Source organism: Gigantopelta aegis, chromosome 9 (assembly GCF_016097555.1).
Source record: "Gigantopelta aegis isolate Gae_Host chromosome 9, Gae_host_genome, whole genome shotgun sequence".
Classification (NCBI taxonomy): Eukaryota; Metazoa; Mollusca; class Gastropoda; order Neomphalida; family Peltospiridae; genus Gigantopelta; species Gigantopelta aegis.
This window is the reverse complement of record NC_054707.1, coordinates 17,713,260-17,732,098: the sequence shown is the minus strand read 5'-3', so window position 1 is coordinate 17,732,098 and position 18,839 is coordinate 17,713,260. Positions and strand designations below refer to the sequence as shown.

Sequence of the window (18,839 nt, the reverse complement as noted above, 5' to 3'; positions counted from 1 at the left end):
TAATTTTTACATAGTTATAGAGGAAACGCTCTACATTGCAACCAATCAGAATTTTGCATTGCGGACATGACTGTGGTAAGCCACAACAACATTGATGTCACGAGTTAAAGTTTGTTTTGTTTAACGACACCACTAGAGTACATTGATTTATTAAACATCGGTTACTGGAAAAAAGAAAAGAAAGAAATGTTTTATTTAACGACGCACTCAACACATTTTATTTACGGTTATATGGCGTCAGACATATGGTTAAAGACCACACAGATTTTGAGAGGAAACCCGCTGTTGCCACTATATGGGCTACTCTTCCAATTAGCAGCAAGGGATCTTTTATTTGCGCTTCCCACAGGCAGGATAGCACAAACCATGGCCTTTGTTGAACCAGTTATGAATCACTGGTTGGTACAAGTGGTTTACACCTACCCATTGAGCCGTGCATAGCACTCACTCAGGGTTTGGAGTCGGTATCTGGATTAAAAATCCCATGCCTCGACTGGAATCCGAACCCAGTACCTACCAGCCTGTAGACCGATGGCCTACCACGACGCCACCGAGGCCGGTTTCGGTTATTGGATGTCAAACATTTAGTAATTTTGACATAGTCTTAGAGAGGAAATCCACTACATTTTGTCCATTAGTAGCAAGGGATCTTTTATATGCACTATCCCAAAGACAGGATAGCACATGCCACGGCCTTTGATATACCAGTCGTGGTGCACTGGCTGGAACAAGAAATAAAAAACAATGATAAACAATTATGCTTATGTTGAGCCACACATTTTTCAAGCTTGTTGGTTTGATCATTTCAAAATCAAAATAATGCACTTTAACTAAAACTGAATACGGTAACTAATAAAATTATACCATGTGACCATTTCTCAAACACGAGATAACAAGAGGTCGAGATAATGACATTTCAATGTATTATGAAATTCATGTGTAAGTCCAAACACCAAACAAAACAGCTCACCTCTATCAGCACTGTCACTGACCCTTGGCGGGCGATGTTTGTCAGAGTATGTAGTTTTCTGTTTCTGGTAGGCATCGTGTGTTTTCTGTTTGGATTTCTTTCGGTACGGAGTCGGTCGTCGGCTCACACGCTGGTAAATCGACTCATGTTTCTTCTCCCGCTCTAAAGAACTGAACTCGGAATCTTCGGAATCAGACCCTGTAACAACAACAGAAATAATCTTACATTAGTGGAACAAAAATATCTTACATCAGTGGAACAGATATATTTATAGGACAAAATTAACAGAAATAATCTTATGCCAGTGGAACAGATACATTTATAGAACAAAATTAACAGAAATAATCTTATGCCAGTGGAACAGATACATTTATAGAACAAAATTAACAGAAATAATCTTATGCCAGTGGAACAGATACATTTATAGAACAAAATTAACAGAAATAATCTTACACCAGTGGAACAGATATGTTTATAAGACAAAATTAACAGAAATAATTTTACACCAGTGGAACAGTAATATTTATAGGACAAAATTAACAGATATCATCTTACAACAGTGGGATAGACATCTATAGAACAAAATTAACAGAAACAAGCATTTTAACAGTACTGATAAAGCAACGCATGCTCCCTACCGGACCCAACAAATATTCACATATACTAAATTCAAGAGCCATAACTGTCAAAAATGTAAAGTCAAATTTGATCCATAAAGTTCTCTAAATGATAAAGCAATACATAAAATTTCAGCTATATATCTTCAGGCACTGCGAAAAAGTCCAGAAACTTATGTGTGGGACAGACACACAGACAGACAAACAGTCAGACTGAGACAAAATGTATAGTCCTCAATGGTTGGACTAATAAGCATAGGATCAGTTTTTGAAAACTAAAATCCACAATGATTTATTCAGCATTCGTCCCCATTTTATTTTTTATATGCAACATGTGGGGAATGGATTAATAATAATCTTTTTAAAAAATAAGAAGAAAAAAAGTATTCTTTTCACAGATTTTACCTTTTTCTTTCTGTCTGGCTGTAGACTTGATTCGGCAGAGTTTTCCAGCAGGAAGCGCGTCCTGTACAAGAGCGTAATCGTTCTCCTGAGCCTCTATCCTACTGACTGCGTCCTGGGGATAAACACGACACCCGTCAAGGCCTCAGTATTTAACACATGTATTAACACAATTACAGTAACTCTTATCACAGAATCAATGCTATTTTCATGTCAGGAAAGGTAACACAGACAGAAATTTATAAAACTTTTAACAGTGTTAGTAATCATTCACCAAATTAAAACAAGACAAAAGTCAGCAAGTCAGGCAGAGGGTACAAGTTATTAAAAATACTGGTCACCAAAAAAAAGAGAAGAAAATACCATCAACCCATTCTTATGCATTATTCATTATATGTATGTAAGATGCCAGTTTTAGGGTTAAAAGATGTGCCAGGAATACCAAGAAATATCGAGGGGAAAGGGGCGCAAATAATGACATGCTAATAATAAAACTACTACTAGTACTAGGGGACTAATCACAAATGTTTTGTACTTAACAAATCAAATTATCTTACCTTACGTTAAGAACAAACACACAACAAATCCCAGAACATTAAGAAGGGAAATGTTTTTTTGTTTTTTTTAATTATTTATTATTTTTTAATAGTTTATAGACTCCCACAAACATATATGGTAGTGTCAGAGTTAAATGGGTGGAATTTGTAAAAACAACAACAAATTATGGTTAAAAAAAATAAACAAACAAAAATTAACAGGACTTTCAAATAATCTGCTTCTGCATAAATTTAAAATATCTCCCAACCCAAATAAACCAAAACATTTTGCATGTCTGATCTACAAACACCGTTTCAAAACTTTTTGAAAACCAAATGACTGCCTGCATTAAGGAACAAAACAGAATTTGTGTAGCACCATTTGTAAACATTTAACAAGACTTCGGTATATAACATCATAATGCACTAAGGCAGGGCTTCTAGAATGGGGGGGGGGGCGGGGGCGGGGGGGCGCAGGATATTCATATTTACAAAATATGTAAATGCAGCATTTGACAAGGGTTTTTTTTTCACTAGCCGTCGGGCTAGTTATAGTAGTTATTTACTAGCCCAACACTGAATATCACTAGCCATGGGAGTGGGGCTACCATAATCTAGAAGCCCTGACTAAGGTGGAAAATACATTTGTACCTCACAAAAAGGAACTACATATGGGTGAGTCCTAAGCATCAGTACTGATATATACAAATCAGTATCTACATGTACTCACATGCCGTGTACAGGATTCTGCCCAGACATTTATGAGTGGTGGAAATAGCATGCCATTTCTTCACAAAAGTGTTAAACTCATTACTCGAACTTAACGACGGCACAATATAAATTTCATTAGGTAGAGAGCATCAAAGAGTTTAATATATTTCTATTAAAGCTTATCGATTTTTGGCATTTCTTAAATATTTCCGATTTTCCATTTCCAAAGTAATTTTACGAATTTTTGGTGCATGGATACGATAGACAAACAATAATTCTCAATCTTCTCATTAAGTTACAAAAAACATACTGAAATTCCTGATTATTAAAAACAAAACAAAAAAAAAACAAAAAAAAACACCCCACTCAGTTTGTTCTTTGTTGTGCATGTTCCTACTATGTTGACCGACAAATTCTCAGATGTCGAAACCATGGCTACACAATAGAGTGTGTGACATTTACCTTCACTGTACAGTAATCTGGGATTTCTATAGGTTCTGGAATTGCTAAAGGAGCTTGAATCTGGTTTGCGCCTTGTGACTGGAATGCAACAATAAAATCTCTCAGTTACTACACAAACGTAGCAAACCAACACCACCACAGTCAATTCAAACATGCGTCTGTCAAAAAAACAGCGTGCAAACTTGGTTAGTTAAAACAAGACTCATGATCGCAAACAATCAAATAAAACAAGATGGTATTAATGGTAAACATACCCTGTGAAAGAAGAGGGTGTGATTAGTTTCGCAAATGGGCAGAAGGATGTAAAACTGTGACATGGTTGGGTTTTTTTATCCAGTATTTAACATTATTATTTAATCCATGTGCGATTGTGGTTAAAACAATTTTTTTTTTTATTATCCCACTGCCCCCTTTTCCTTTCTCTCCTCTGAATTCCATCTCATTTCTTCCCGATCTGGCAAATCCTCCTATCTTTCAACTTCTTTCGCTGTCCACCTCCACATCCCAGTCCTTGTCTCTCCAACCGCGACAGGTGCTTGTCCCTTGTGGCTATCTGTGCCACACACCTGCAATTCCCCATCAGCTTTTAGCTGTGGGCTTAGTTTGACCACTTCGGGGAGTGTTCAGTAGTTACTTCTGTCATTGTTAAGAGGCACTTGTAACCACCTACTATGCACCCCTACTACTGGCAGTCGTTAGTTTGTGCCGTGGGTCAGACCAGTTTTATTAGCGGTAGAGGACGATGCCAGGTGGGTGCAGGGAAATACACAGAGACTGCACCCGTGGAGGAAGTTGAGACAGGTAGGCCATGGTGTGGACAGCTCAGAAGACAGAGTCAGAGGAAACTGACAGAAAGGGTCGAAACAGAATGAAATCATGGGAGAAATGTGGTTAAAACAATTTAAGTGCCATAAGGACTCCTTTGTTTTGCAAATCTTTAGAGGCCGCCACCAACCTAGCAAGCCCTGCTGTGTCTCCAGCAGAACAGAAGACACACTAAATGTTTTGCATGAAACCATGAAAAAGATTGCTATTCAAGGCTGAGGTTTCCCAGGATTTTGAGATATATACTGATGGAAAGAAATAAGGGAACACATCAAATTGTAGACCAAATTTAATTCACAACTAGCATAGTAATGTCTGTATTTCATACCAAATTGTAATGTGGGATTGAGTGTCTGTAGTGTTGAATGTGCTGCCTATACATGTATGTTCCCAGTCAACTTCTGACAATATCAATTGACTTTTGATGCAGTCATTATTTCTTGTTGCTATCTGTGTGATCCTTTATTTCTTTCCATCAGTATATGTTGACTGTGTCATTTCAAAGAATCAATGTAATTTGTACAAATAACTTTTACGAGCCATGCAGGCTTGTATGCTAGCCAAGCTAGAGAGTCCTATATGATTTTTGCAAGCTTCGGGCGCCTGGACTCTCCTCAAAATCGCACACTGAATAGTACTACCTGCATTAAAGTCGTGTTCAAAATCATACACTGAATAGTACTACCTGCATTAAAGTCTTGTTCTAGTCAGACAAATATCTACTTTACATTTCGTAATGAAAGCATTAATGGCAAGCATTTTCTTCATCTACATATATGCAACAGCATTTCAATATGCAAATGTTTTCCAAAAATGGCTGATAAAAGCAACCAAAAAATTCAAAATTTATATCATTCTTAGTAAGTGCTCTGATAATACAAGTATTGTTTGAATACAAGTATTGTTTGAATAAAATTACTTTAATCCATAATTCATTTACATTATAGAACTGTCATGGTAACAAGTTATAACTTTTTTTAATGAAATGCCAAAACTGAGGATTTTGGCAGTCATTATTTTGTCATAGCTGCCAACATTTAAAAACGGGAGAGTAATCATTTTGGCGTGAATTGTCACCCGTCGTATAAACCCTTTTGCTGTGTGAAATATCCAGATATTTATTTATGAATTGTTTTATCACTGGCCTCAACGATGTCCTGGTGTTTCTTCGTTTTGATGTGCCTTTGGCAATCATTTTTGCCAACATGGGCAACAGAAAAATCAACACGACATAAAGTGCAAAATGCACTAGTATTACTAACAGAACTGGCCTTCAAAACAGGCCACTCATTGCTGTAGTCCTGTTTATACTTCTGTACTACTTTTGGCTTTTTCTGAGCTTTGCACAGTTCATATGGCTCTGATCGTTCGCGCTTTTTTCGACATCTTTACAAAATGGCGTCGTTTCACAAGCTACGTCTATCCCGAAGTGCGTTGTGCACGCAAAAAAACTTCCGTGCGCATTTGCGGCTAGTTGGGCGAGTCCAATTTATGTGATTCGTAGGGGTGGTAGGTTATTACAACAACAAAAAACCCCAAAAACTGGAAAACGCGGATTTTCCGTAATCTTTCAGATCACGGGCATAATGGCGTAATAAGAGATGGAAAATCGTAATGATTCCGCATAAATCGTAATGGTTGGCAGCCCTGTTTTGTTAATTGCTAATCATCTTTCAACAGTGTTACCCAACATTCAAATCATTCGTTAACATTAATAACAAAACAGTTCAGGACAAAACTTTACAAGTACTTTACAATAAACTCTTGTAGAACTGTCCTCTACTTGACAATGTAATAATCTAATTTGTTCAAAATGATGGTATTATGTGATACATGTATACTGCATAAGAGTAAGACAAACCCATTATGAACTACTGCAAAATAACAGTAAAATTTGAAAATTTGTTTCTAATTTTCATTATTATTCATACTTACCTAGTGCTAGCACAACAAATATGCTATTCAACCTGAGTCATACCTACACACTGCAGAATTCTCTCCCTTGCCGGATATGCGCAATGCTATCCTTGCACGGGCTACCTGTAACTTCATTCTCGGTTCAAAGTCCACCCACCGAGGGAAAGCCTCATAGGGGTGGGTGGGAGGTATAGTTTGTTGTGCTAGCACTAGGTAAGTATGAATAATAATGAAAATTAGAAACAAATTTTCTAATAGTCTTATTCAACTTACTGTGCTAGCACAACAAATATGCTATAACGGACGTGCAATGACACCGTTAGAGCACGTGAATTCAACATTAATGGGAGGAGGTAAGAAAATAGAGGACTTACCCGTACCCAAAAAGCTCCTTTGAAGTAATGACATGGAGATAGGACGAACCACGACATACGGTAACAAGGAGTCAAAAAACTTTTGGGAATAAAAAGGGGCTTCCCAAAAGAAAAACTCATCCCCATGAAAGGGAGGAAAAACATCTCCCCAGGGAGAGGAAATGGTAGACAACACTACAAAAAAAACCCATCCCTCAGAAAAGGGTGGAGTGTTAAACATGTCCGAAGCGTGAATCGATGGCAGTCGGACGGAAAAGAGGTCGACCCCTTTCCGTTGCCCTGCGCACAGACACGACGTGTTGAGCCGCAATGACTGTCTGGATTCTACGCGTACCGTCAGGACCAACCGCCATATCCCGGAAATAGAAACGGTCAAAAGTGTGCCGTCCTTTCCAAACCCCTGCATTCATGACCTTTATAATATCTAAAGAGTCATGAAAATTCAGGGAAGCAGAAATGGCTCGGATCTCATGTGGTTTAACAGAGAAATTCCGTAACACATGATCACCCGCCATCTCATATGCTAGCTTGATGGTAGCTGCTATCCATCGAGACAAAGCATTTTTTGTGACATCACCCGGCCTAATGGTATAAGAAATAAACAATCTCTTTTTACCCTGCCGCCGGTTTTCGTACGCTGCAAATAATACTTCAATGCTCTCACCGGGCAAAGAAGTCTATCCGAGTTATCAGATGACAGTGTACGAGATAAACTGTGAATGACAGTAGGTGGAAACTCTTCCCCTGGAGACTGGTTTTTAGCAACAAAGATAGGGTCGGTACGTAAAGTGACAGACCCGTCCGAATTGTAATCAACCAAATCATGCAAAAAAGCATGTATCTCACTGATCCGACGACAAGCTGCCAGTGAAACCAGAAACAGAGTCTTCCATGTCAAGGCACGAAGACTAGCAAACCTCAACGGCTCATAAGGCGCACCCTTAAGAGCATGCAACACCAGAAAGACATTCCATTTCGGAATAATGGAAGGTCGTTCAACCGTGGATTGTAATGATTTAAGTAAATCATGCAACACCAAGTTGGTAGAAAAGTCACGACATCCACACTGTTTAAGAGTAGTGAAAATCGCAGCTCTGTGACTTTTCACTGTCATGACTTTAAGTTTCCTTTCTTGGACCAACGCCAGAAAGTACTCCGCTAAATCGTTGACAGTAGGCGATAAGGGATCGAAATCCCGTGCGTTCGCCCAACGAACCCACATACGCCAGTGACACTGATAAACCGACTCGGTAGATTTGCGCTTTGCTGAAGAGACGAGATGCGCAATTCTTGTCGAAAAAACCTCTGCGTCGCAAGGAAGCCCTGATAACCTCCACGCGTGAAACCGGAAGACCTCCGGCTTCGGATGCCACACCGTCTGACTCAGTCGCTGGCTGAGTAGATCGGACAACACTGGTAATCGGAATGGGACTGCCACTAACAGTGACAGGAGCTGTGGAAACCAGGGCTGCGCCACCCACAGAGGAGCTATCAACGTCACGTGACAAGGTTCCTGGACCACTTTGGTCAACACCTTGCCGAGTAAGACAGAGGAGGGAAGGCATAAAAATCCAGTCCCGTCCAATCCATACTTAACGCGTCGTACTCCAACGCCAATGTGTCCGGTACCGGGGACACGAACACCGGCAATTGGTTGTTCAACCGTGTGGCAAACATGTCCACCTGTGGACTGCCCCACACCCGAAGAACCGCTGCGACCACCCCTTTGTTCAACATCCACTCCGTCTGAACAGGGGTATGTCGACTGAGGGCATCTGCTAACACATTCACCGATGAAGGAATGTGTTTCGCCCACAGAGTGGTCCCTAGTTGGTCGCAGAATTCCAAAATCGCAAGAGCTTTGCGACCCAAAGTCTCCGATTTGGTTCCACCCCAACGATTGAGATATGCCACTACCGACGTATTGTCGCATCTCAACAGAATTCGACGGTGTCGAAGAACACACCGGAATTGAAGACAGGCACGATGCACTGCCTCCATCTCCAAACAGTTGATATGAAGCTTCCTCTCGGAGAGATTCCATACCCCTGAAATGTGTTGATCCAACAGATGCGCCCCGTACCCGTGCAGCGACGCATCCGTGAACAGGATCAGATCCGGAGCAGGGGGGTGCAACGGAACCGATAGGGACATGCACTTGTCCGACAGGCACTCCTGTATCGGATGAGTGAACCATGGGCCCAGAGGCACTATCGTGTCCCAATTGTGACCGTCCCACCGTGGGGACAAATGCCACTGGAGTGGTCGTTTGAATCGTCTGAACCGCACGATCAATGAGGCCAGAGATTCGAGGTGGCCCAACACCACGTGGAGAGATCGTACCGTAGTACTTTGCTCCCCCATCAAACGTCGCGCCGACGTTTGGAAATTGTGGATACGCGCATCGGTGGGACGAACCGACGCTACCACAAGATCGAAGACCACTCCGAGATATGTGAAAATCTGAGCCGGCGTTAACTCCGATTTCACCCAATTGGGAATAAAACCCAATTGGAGGATCGTGTCCAAAACCAACCCGACATTGGTCTGACACTCCTGTTGCGACGAAGCTGGGATCAACCAATCGTCCAGATAGGTATGCATTCGAACCCCTAACAAATGAACATGACCTACCTACCACCGCTTTTACCACACGTGTAAAAGCATGGGGACTCGTCGCCAAACCGAACGGAAGCACACGAAACTCGTACGCTTTCCCGTCGAACAGGAAGCGCAGAAACTTCCAAAACGCCTTGTGCACCGGGACATGGAGGTATGCGTCTTTCAGATCGATCGACACAGCCCACTCCCCAATTTGAAGCAGGTTCCGGACCGAATGAACCGTTTCCATTTTCATGGAAGGAACATCGACGTATACGTTCAGTGGCTTCAAATTTAGGATTGGTCTCCATTCCCCATTTTTCTTCCGGGCGAAGAAAAGATGAGAATAAAATCCCGGAGTGTCCAGACTGACTCTCTGGATGGCCCCTTTGTCGAGAAACTCGGCAATCATACTCTCCACTAAAACGCGCCGATCCGCGGACGGTAACGGCGGCATTCTCGGAGTGGAAGTAAGAGGGGGGCTCGAAGAAAAGGGTATTTTGTAACCGTGTCGAACGACCGACAGAACCCAGGGGTCGAGACCAGGCAGCTTGCACCAATTTCGAAGGAAATGGCGGAGCCTGCCCCCCACGGGTATGTTTTGCTAACGGTACCTCCGAAAGCAACTGCCGATCGTTCACGTACCCTCACCCCAACCGCTTACCACCCGTAGGCGCAACGCCTTTGGTGGACTGAGAACGGAACGCAGTACGACGTTTGCGTCCTCGCTTAGCGGAAGACGGGTTGTTACCTGGTTGCCTCCTAGTGTCAGGAACCCTAGGGATCTGAGCCGACTGTAAAAAAAAGCAGCCTTTTTTTTACAGGAGGAGGCTTGAAACCCCGAAAACGTGGACCGACGTTTACCAGAGGTTGAGGGTCGAGTGTTCGGGACTGGTCGCGACAAATCCTTGTCTAGGACAATATTAAAATCGGGACCGAAAAGTAAATTTTCCCGTACCGAACGTGTACGAAAAAACGTCTTCGCAACGTTTGACGCACTCAAACCCGCCAGGTAATGGTCACGCCGTAACAAAAGACTGTTCGCAAACAATCGGCCAGATAACTGAGCGATATGCTTAGAGGCTTTTGACGCAGCCTCCAAACAGCCTTTCGCCATCGCGGGAAGGCTCTCGACAGCCTTATCCAAGCCAAATAGGAACGTACCTAAATGGTTATTAACCTGGAACATCGACTTAGCCAGCCGTTCGAACGATTCCAGATCCGCGATTGGCAATGACACATGCGGCGATGGGGAACAAGCGGCTCGGACACTAGCGGGAACGACCGCCGGATGTTCGAGAAAATCCGCCCCCAACGTCTCATAGGAGTCGGCACGAAAAATGCGCGCTCCCGTTAGGATTTTCCCCGTAGGCAGTGCCGTTGGGTACTCATCAACACCCACTCCCAGGATACGATCACTGCCAGTGATCAACACATCAATGTCACAAAGTGAACTGTGCGCCTCCTGTGCAAGTGGTAAACCCGACTCCTCACGAGGAGTGACCAAATTCAAAGAACGGTTCCCGAAGGAGACACCCTTGAATGTAGGCTGGGCCTCAACCTGAGGTATAGCGTCCCCGCATACCTGTCGGACCTGGTCCCTGACAAAAGCCAGAACCGCCGGATAATCGCACTCCTCCTCTACTTCCGAACCGAAGTGAGAGAGAGCTGGGTCAGCGACAGAATCCGGTCCAACCGACGCTTCCTCTGAAGCCAGGTCACTGTCCACTGGATCCCGAAGATCGATATGGACTCCTCCCCCTAATCGAGACGCCCCTGGGGCAGCGTCTCCCGAGACGGAAACAATAGGAACCGAACGACAATCCCTAACTGCATCGTCAAACTGCTGTCGAGACGCAGTTTCTGCTGGTTTTGGCGGAAAACCAGGGGGGGGGGGGGGGAATGGGAGCCGCACCCGTCGGTCCCGTCTGCGAAAGCAATGATCCCAACTGAGGCGAAGCGTTCAAAAATTCCACAAAACTCCGAAACAACGTTTCCTGAAAGCCTAACGGTCGTTCCTGCGCCAAGTGCGGAACGGTCGGAGTTTGCGGCCACAGAGTACCCCCAACCGAGGGGTATCTGCGCGAACCTCGTCCTCTATCGAGTAAAGTCGAAGAGGTAGGGACCAAAGACGGTGCAAACTGTGAGGAGATGTCCGTTGCTACCGAAGTCACCGGACCCTTGGGGTAAACATATGCAAACGGAGGACCCAAACGGGATGAGTCCTCCACCCAACGGTAAACATCGGTCGGGATGCCATCAGAGACGGATCCCGGCATCGGAACAACTGGCTCAGTTCGAAGCAAACTGGCAGAACTCTCCTCGGGCCTTGAGAATGCTGAGGTGCCGAAGCGACTGTCAGCAATCGAAGGCAAAGTCGGGGCCACCTGCTCTGCGGACGAAGCAGTGGACCTATGCACAACGGAGTGCATGTGCTCGGTAACCGATGAAGTCGTCAAAACCGGTGCCGCGACGACTCCACCCTGCCCCCCTTCTGTTTGTAAAGGTAACCGTAACGACGATGGCGACGCCCGCGACGAAGCCACACAAACAGAAGAAGGCGCCGTCACTAACGAAGACGGCTCACGTACCACGGTCACAATAGGAGCCCGGGGGGGGCGCTCCCGAAGTATCTGTAACTGTACTCGTAACACGGACCGAAGAAGAAACACCCTTGTGTTTCCCCCCTTTCCGGACACTTTTAGAAGTGTCTACAGACTTATGGGACCTACCCACTAAGTCCGACTTGCCGACTACTGCCGAAGCAGACGACAAGATTCTGCTGGTACCCGAACCCTGAGTCTGCGAACCGAACCGAACCCACTGGTCAGGAGACCACGTGGCGCAGATCTCACACTGACGGTCTTGAGAACAAGACCGACAGTCCGGACACAACACGTGTGTGTCTTTACGTCGTAAAAGAAATGGACAACCATCTCGCGCACAAACTTTCCGTGCGCTAGCTGTCAACGAACTCGCGTCGGACATGGTAAATTCAACACAGAATTCCCAACTACCAACCGTATGTCAAGTTCAACCAAAAAAACAAACACAAAATTACAAGTAAAGAAAACTTTTTGCCAAAGCTTAACAGGTGTTAACAGGTGGACTGCAGAATTGAGAATGAAGTTACAGGTAGCCCGTGCAAGGATAGCATTGCGCATATCCGGCAAGGGAGAGAATTCTGCAGTGTGTAGGTATGACTCAGGTTGAATAGCATATTTGTTGTGCTAGCACAGTAAGTTGAATAAGACTATATACTAGTTATTTTAAATACCTTTCACATTAATACCTTTACAGATAAAATAACAGCCACTCTGTACAGCAGCCATCTACAAAGAGCCCACTGAGAAAATACAACCAGTATAATTATGCATTCTGTAAAAGGCTGCAGCATACAAAGTGACCTTTATGAACAGTAAATATTCTAACAGCACAAGTCTACATTTGACATTTGTCACATTAAAGAGACTATCCCGAGTTTGCTCCTATTGTAACATGTCTTTAACCTGCAGTGCATTTTCAATCAGTAAAAATATCATATGAAATGCATTTTCTGATTTACAATATCAGTGTTCGTACACTGACGTTCAAAAGAAACTTTACGAGGCTTGAAACTGCATTATAGAAAACCCAACAAATGGTATGTTGGGATATAAAAGTACCTTGAAGTTCAACATCTAAACGTCACAATGCAACATCGTGATATGTGCAAAGTATTTATAAGGTGATTTATAAATTGGTTCCTTTCATTTAGCAACAATACATATCAAATTATTCAATTTTTCTGGATGTAAACTTTCTTTTGGACAGTATATATATATATATGTATATACAATGTTTTTTCTAATCGCCTGATTGGTTTTAGAAGTCAAGACCAGTTTTTACCTCCAAATAATTTTGCATGTATAAAAAATATATATATACAGTTGAATCCCGTTGGCACGAACCACGTCGGTGCTCGAGAAAGTGTTTGACCCATGGGGTATATTGACCTAACCATTTGGGCAACAACGTGTCAATGTAATTCGGGACTCGTTTTTGGTTCAAGCATTGCGGTGTATTAGACCCTTCCTAGTTCAACCAAACGAGATTCTACTGTATCAGGAAGTAAAATAAAATATTAGCTATGACAAACACTAGGATGACCAGAAACACACTGAATATACAGACACTGATATTTTAAACAAGAAAACGTATTTAACACATAATTTTAGTTGTTAAAAAGTGTCTTTTAGTCGGAAACATTTTACAATGGCAGCAAACTCATGACTGTCCCTTGAAGTAGACATGGAACTAAAACTTCTGTCTTCTGAAAAACTCACGTGAGATCGAATGCCCATGGTTTTCCTCCGATCGGCCGCAACATGGCAGTCATTTTCCGACCAATTGTCGTGCTGGGACCGGCTCGGACCCAGGTGCATCTGACTGAAGGTGTCCACAAGAGACTGGTTGTACCCATCATTGTTCGACCACATCACGTTGCCTTGGGAACGAGGAAGAGAATCGTAGGCTGAATTTTCCACCCAGCCTGAAAGAACAATGTAAAATACTTAGGACATATCAAACAAAAAAAGAAAACAAAAGGTAAAACTTATAAACGGTGATCAATGCATGTTAATTATAAATTAAATAAATTAAAGTATATAAATTTTGGAGAGAAAAAAGAAAAAAGATATGTGCAGGGTGCAAAAGTATCTTATTAATAATTTGTCATAAATTATTAAACATAAAGTATAAATTAGGGAAGTTACAGGTGACTAAAGCCACAATCACATTTATCTTCTTTTTTTTTTCTTTTTTTTTTATCCAAACCAGCTTCCACACATGTTGTCCGTCAAATTGGACTGTATTGAAACCAATTGGTGCAAACACTCTTCCATAGATGTACATGTACACACCTCTGAACAAATCATTCCAGAACCGATTTCCAGAAGAGATTGTCAAAATGTGACATCATTGTCAAAATGTGACATCATACTCAAAATGTTTCCAAACCTTGGCCATCAATTGTTCTTTGATACATATATATATATATATATAAAATTGTCAAATGTGCATCTGTAACACTTTTGTAAATGATGATTCAAGCCACCACCCCTAACCCCGACCCCCCCCCCCCCCCACCCCTACATGTAGATGCATCTGTTACACATTAAGTAATAGTCTTTTACTGGTGACAAAATAATAATGGGAACAGGTGAACTCGCATCAAAACCAACTCGCCCCCTACCAACTTGCCCCACACTGTTTAATCAACTCATATCAATTAATACACCAATATTTTAAGCAATAATGTGCATTAAATATTGTTGAAAATGCACACCAGTCAGAGTCTAAAAGCCTTGCCTGATCATTCCTTTTCGGAAATATGCGACAAATTCACAAACGTTGTTAAAATGGACTTGACAGTTCCAGGTACATGTAATAGATTATTATTTATCCGATATTAGGAAATAAAACCATTTAATAAGTGTTCGCAATAGCAGCATTTCACTGTAATATTAATATATAAAATGGCATCAAAGTTGTAGACGTCACAAGTATTTACGGACAGTAAAGTTTGGGGTGAGTTGGTAGGGGGTGAGCTGGTTTTGGGGCAACTTGACTAGCATTCATAATAATGCATAAGTTAATAGTCATTGTGTTGTCCTTAAGCTAAAGTTTGTTTTGCTTAACTTCACCACACTTATTTATTAATGAATCATCGGCTAATGGATGTCAAATCATCGGCTAATGGATGTCAGACATTTGGTAATTTTGACATATAGCCTTAGAGAGAAAACCTGCCACAGCAGCAAGGGCTCTTTCATATGCACCATCCCAGTCAGGATGGCACATGCACTGGCTGGAATGAGAAATAACACAATATATACACCAACTAGAATTGATCCTACCGACCACCCATCAACCTTGATCACATTTGTATGTAAGACAGAGCCATGGTGTGTGGCTCCACCAGGTATAAAATGACATGTGGAAGCAGGTGCAGATGAAAAAACCCCTGATAAACCTGAACACAGCCTAAGGGATAATATAAATACTATTTACAGATTCAACAACAAGGTAACAATCCCATATAGTATATCTCTGCGTAATAGATATAGAGTAAAACCTTTCAAAAATGGACCATTTGTAAAATAGAATTCCCTCAAAAACGGAGATGTTTTTCATGGTCCCTTTTTAAATATCAGTAAAGAAAATAATCTCTGAACCAGAAACCCCTTAATATTGAACTTTTTATTTGGTACCATGGGTGTCCAGTTTAGAGGGGTTACACTATATATGTATTAAAAACTCCTTTTTGGGGGACATCAAATCTAATCGATTTTCAGGTTACAAGGTCTTTCAGATCTGATAACATTCGGGTTGGTTGGAGTAATGTTTTCAATACTTACCAGTGACAGTAACTCTTTAAATAATTTAACTACATGTATACTGTCGTTCAAAAAAATATCTGGTATTTTCACCACGAGAAACAAAAATACTGCCACCAATGCCATCCACCTACAGTACCCATAGTATAATAATAATAATAATAATAATAAAGTACACTGGTAACATCTACAAGTACATCTGACACAATGCAGGAGCGTCGGAAGTAATTAAAACGTGGTACAGCCATGAAAGCAACATATATGATGAGACCTATTCCATGTGACTGCCATAGGAAGAGAAGGAAGGAAGGAAATGTTTTATTTAACGACGCACTCAACACATTTTATTTACGGTTATATGGCATCACACATATGGTTAAGGACCACAGATATTGACAGAGGAAACTGACTGTCGCCACTTCATGGGCTACTCTTTTCAATAAGCAGCAAGGGATCTTTTATATGCACCATCCCACAGACAGAGTAGTACATACCACGGCCTTTGATATACCAGTCGTGGTGCACAGGCTGGAACGAGAAATAACCCAATGGGCCTGCCAACGGGGATCGATCCCACACCGACCGTGCATCGAGCGAGTGCTGTACTACAGGCCAACGTCCCGCCCTTGCCATAGGAAGAGAAAAACATTTTCTTGACACAAAATGTCCGTACCGGTTGTACCGCTTCCGACGCCCCAGCAATGGTATCTGGTTTTCAGTATAATGTTTGGCAAAACTGAGATTTAATGAAAAAAAAGACAATAAACTTAACCCTGCTTATTGGATATATACATATTTTTAATAGCCAGCTATTTATCTGCTAGAATGTAAATGGGCCATTTCATATACATGTAAAAGTCTGTTTTGTTCAGTCCAGAACACTCATTTTATTACAAATAATTTAAAAACTAAACAATGAATCAAAGTTGTGAAATTCAGTAAATATTTCTATGCTCAGTGTTGTACTTTAATAGTTTTTTCTCTCATCCCTAGCTATGCAAGACAAGACCCATTCCACGATGCCACCCATACGGAATAAATCTGGTCTTATATAGGCTATGACATCATTGTGTTTAGCATGGGGAATATTACTTTGTTGGTAATATATGACGTCATATTAATGCGAGTTGATTAGTTTTAGATCAATATTTTGTTATTAAAACCTTCATTATAAAGGTATCTTGTTAATTTGTAGTGTTAAATTATATTTACACATGAAACATTTGTAGTGTTAAATTATATTTAAATTTAAAGTGTAAAATTATATTTAAAACATGAAACAGACACAGTAAATATGATAGCGTAGTTTAGTTATGATAAAATTATCAAATAAAGAAGTTACTGTTTCAGCCATCTTTGTTTGTTCATGTAAAATAATGGTTTATTTATTGAATGGGTGTGGAATAGAAAAAGTACACCCTCGGTGGTGGAAATTTCAATCCTGGGACTCGGCAAGCCTCGCCCCGGGGCAAAATTTCCACCACCTCGAGTCTATTATTATCTCTAGTCTTCAGACATTTTAAAATAATTTGCAATAACCCAGTGTTTGGATAGGATAAAAAAAAAAAAAAAAAAAAATCTTATTTGAAATGGCCCAAATGTGAAAACTAAAACAAACGACTCGTTTTTGTACTAGCATATGGTTCAAGCATGCTGGTCTGGGTATGCAACTCAGCTTCCCAGGTTGACTGTCCAGAACACAGGTTAATATGTTAGTGTGAGAGAAGAAATCCACTAACGCCACATGGACTACTTCTACCAAGTAAGGGATCTTTTATATCCCATTTCCTACAGACAGGACAGCTCCTACCAATACCAGCATGGGATCTGGCTCGGCTGGTAGAGCACTCGCCCGAAGAGCTTTGGTTGTAGGGATCCTACCCAATCAGTGGACCATTCTCTGATTAGGAGTTTTCCCATTACAACTAGTGTCCGATAACTGGTATATCGAAGTCCACGGTATGTGATATCCTGTCTGTAGGAAAGTACAAATAAAAGATCCATGCTAATAAAAAAAATTTGCTATTTTTTCTAAGACAATACTAGTACATGTATGTCAGAATTATCACATAGTTGGCATCCAATAGACGATGATTAATAAATCAATGTACTCTAGTGGTGTAATTAAACAATGCAAATTTTTTAACTTCGTACCAAGGCCTTTAATATAACAGATATGATTAACAAATTCATAAATCTAAACAATACTAAAAACTAAATGTTGACAGACAGCTTAGTATCATTTTACACTTATCTTAAAACAAACATTTCATAAACAATGACTATAATGCACTTTAATTTAAAACAAAAAGAAAACCAAAAACAAACGAAAACTGGCTTTAAACAAACTGTATAGTTAACAACCCAGTGATTGTTCTCCAATCCACTACTCATAACTTCAACATGCTCGTGTAACATGTCTAGCAATACTGTGAAAGGTTAACAAAACAAAACACAAATCAAAACAGTAAAATTACTAGGGTTGTACCCTGATCAAAATTTGGGGGGGGGGGGGGGAGGGGGGGGGGGGCGCGCGTGCACGCGCACCAGGCACTACTTTTTATAAACAAATGAAACACTATACAAATTAAACCCTGAGATGTGTATGCTATTTTCTGGAGTAAATAAAAAGAAAAAAAAGTGAGATTCTTGGGGGGTGGGCCACCTCTGCACACACATCCCCTCCCTCCTCTCTCCCCCCCCCCCCCCCCCCCCCCCGGAGGTTATGGCCCTGATTACTGGTGTATGTACTTTTCCTTTTTAAAACAATAGATTCAACTCTATATTTCAACTGACACTTAGCAATGACTTTATATTTAACCTCACCATGACTGGCATATCAAAGGCCGTGGTATGTACTACCCTGTCTGTGGGATGGTGTAAAATAAAGATCCCTTGCTGTTAATCGAAAAGAGTAGCCCATGAAGTGGCGACAGCAGGTTTCCTCTTTCAATATCTGTATGGTCCTTAACCATATGCCTGACGCCATATAACCATAAATAAAATGCATTGAGTGTGTCGTTAAATAAAACAATTGTTTCTTTTTT

At 41.4% G+C, this 18,839-nt stretch overlaps 1 protein-coding gene across 1 annotated transcript in view; it reads right to left on the bottom strand.

Moving 5' to 3' along the window:
• The window catches only part of LOC121380899 (rho GTPase-activating protein 190-like), a 106,094-nt gene that overhangs the window by 33,137 nt on the left and 54,118 nt on the right, over positions 1-18,839 (bottom strand). Inside the window, exons 16-19 of the mRNA XM_041509928.1 lie at positions 13,741-13,946; positions 3,699-3,776; positions 1,993-2,104; positions 971-1,168 (exon numbers count right to left, since the gene is read on the bottom strand). Coding sequence (XP_041365862.1) covers positions 971-1,168; positions 1,993-2,104; positions 3,699-3,776; positions 13,741-13,946 — 594 coding nt within the window. The remainder of the gene's footprint in view (positions 1-970; positions 1,169-1,992; positions 2,105-3,698; positions 3,777-13,740; positions 13,947-18,839) is intronic.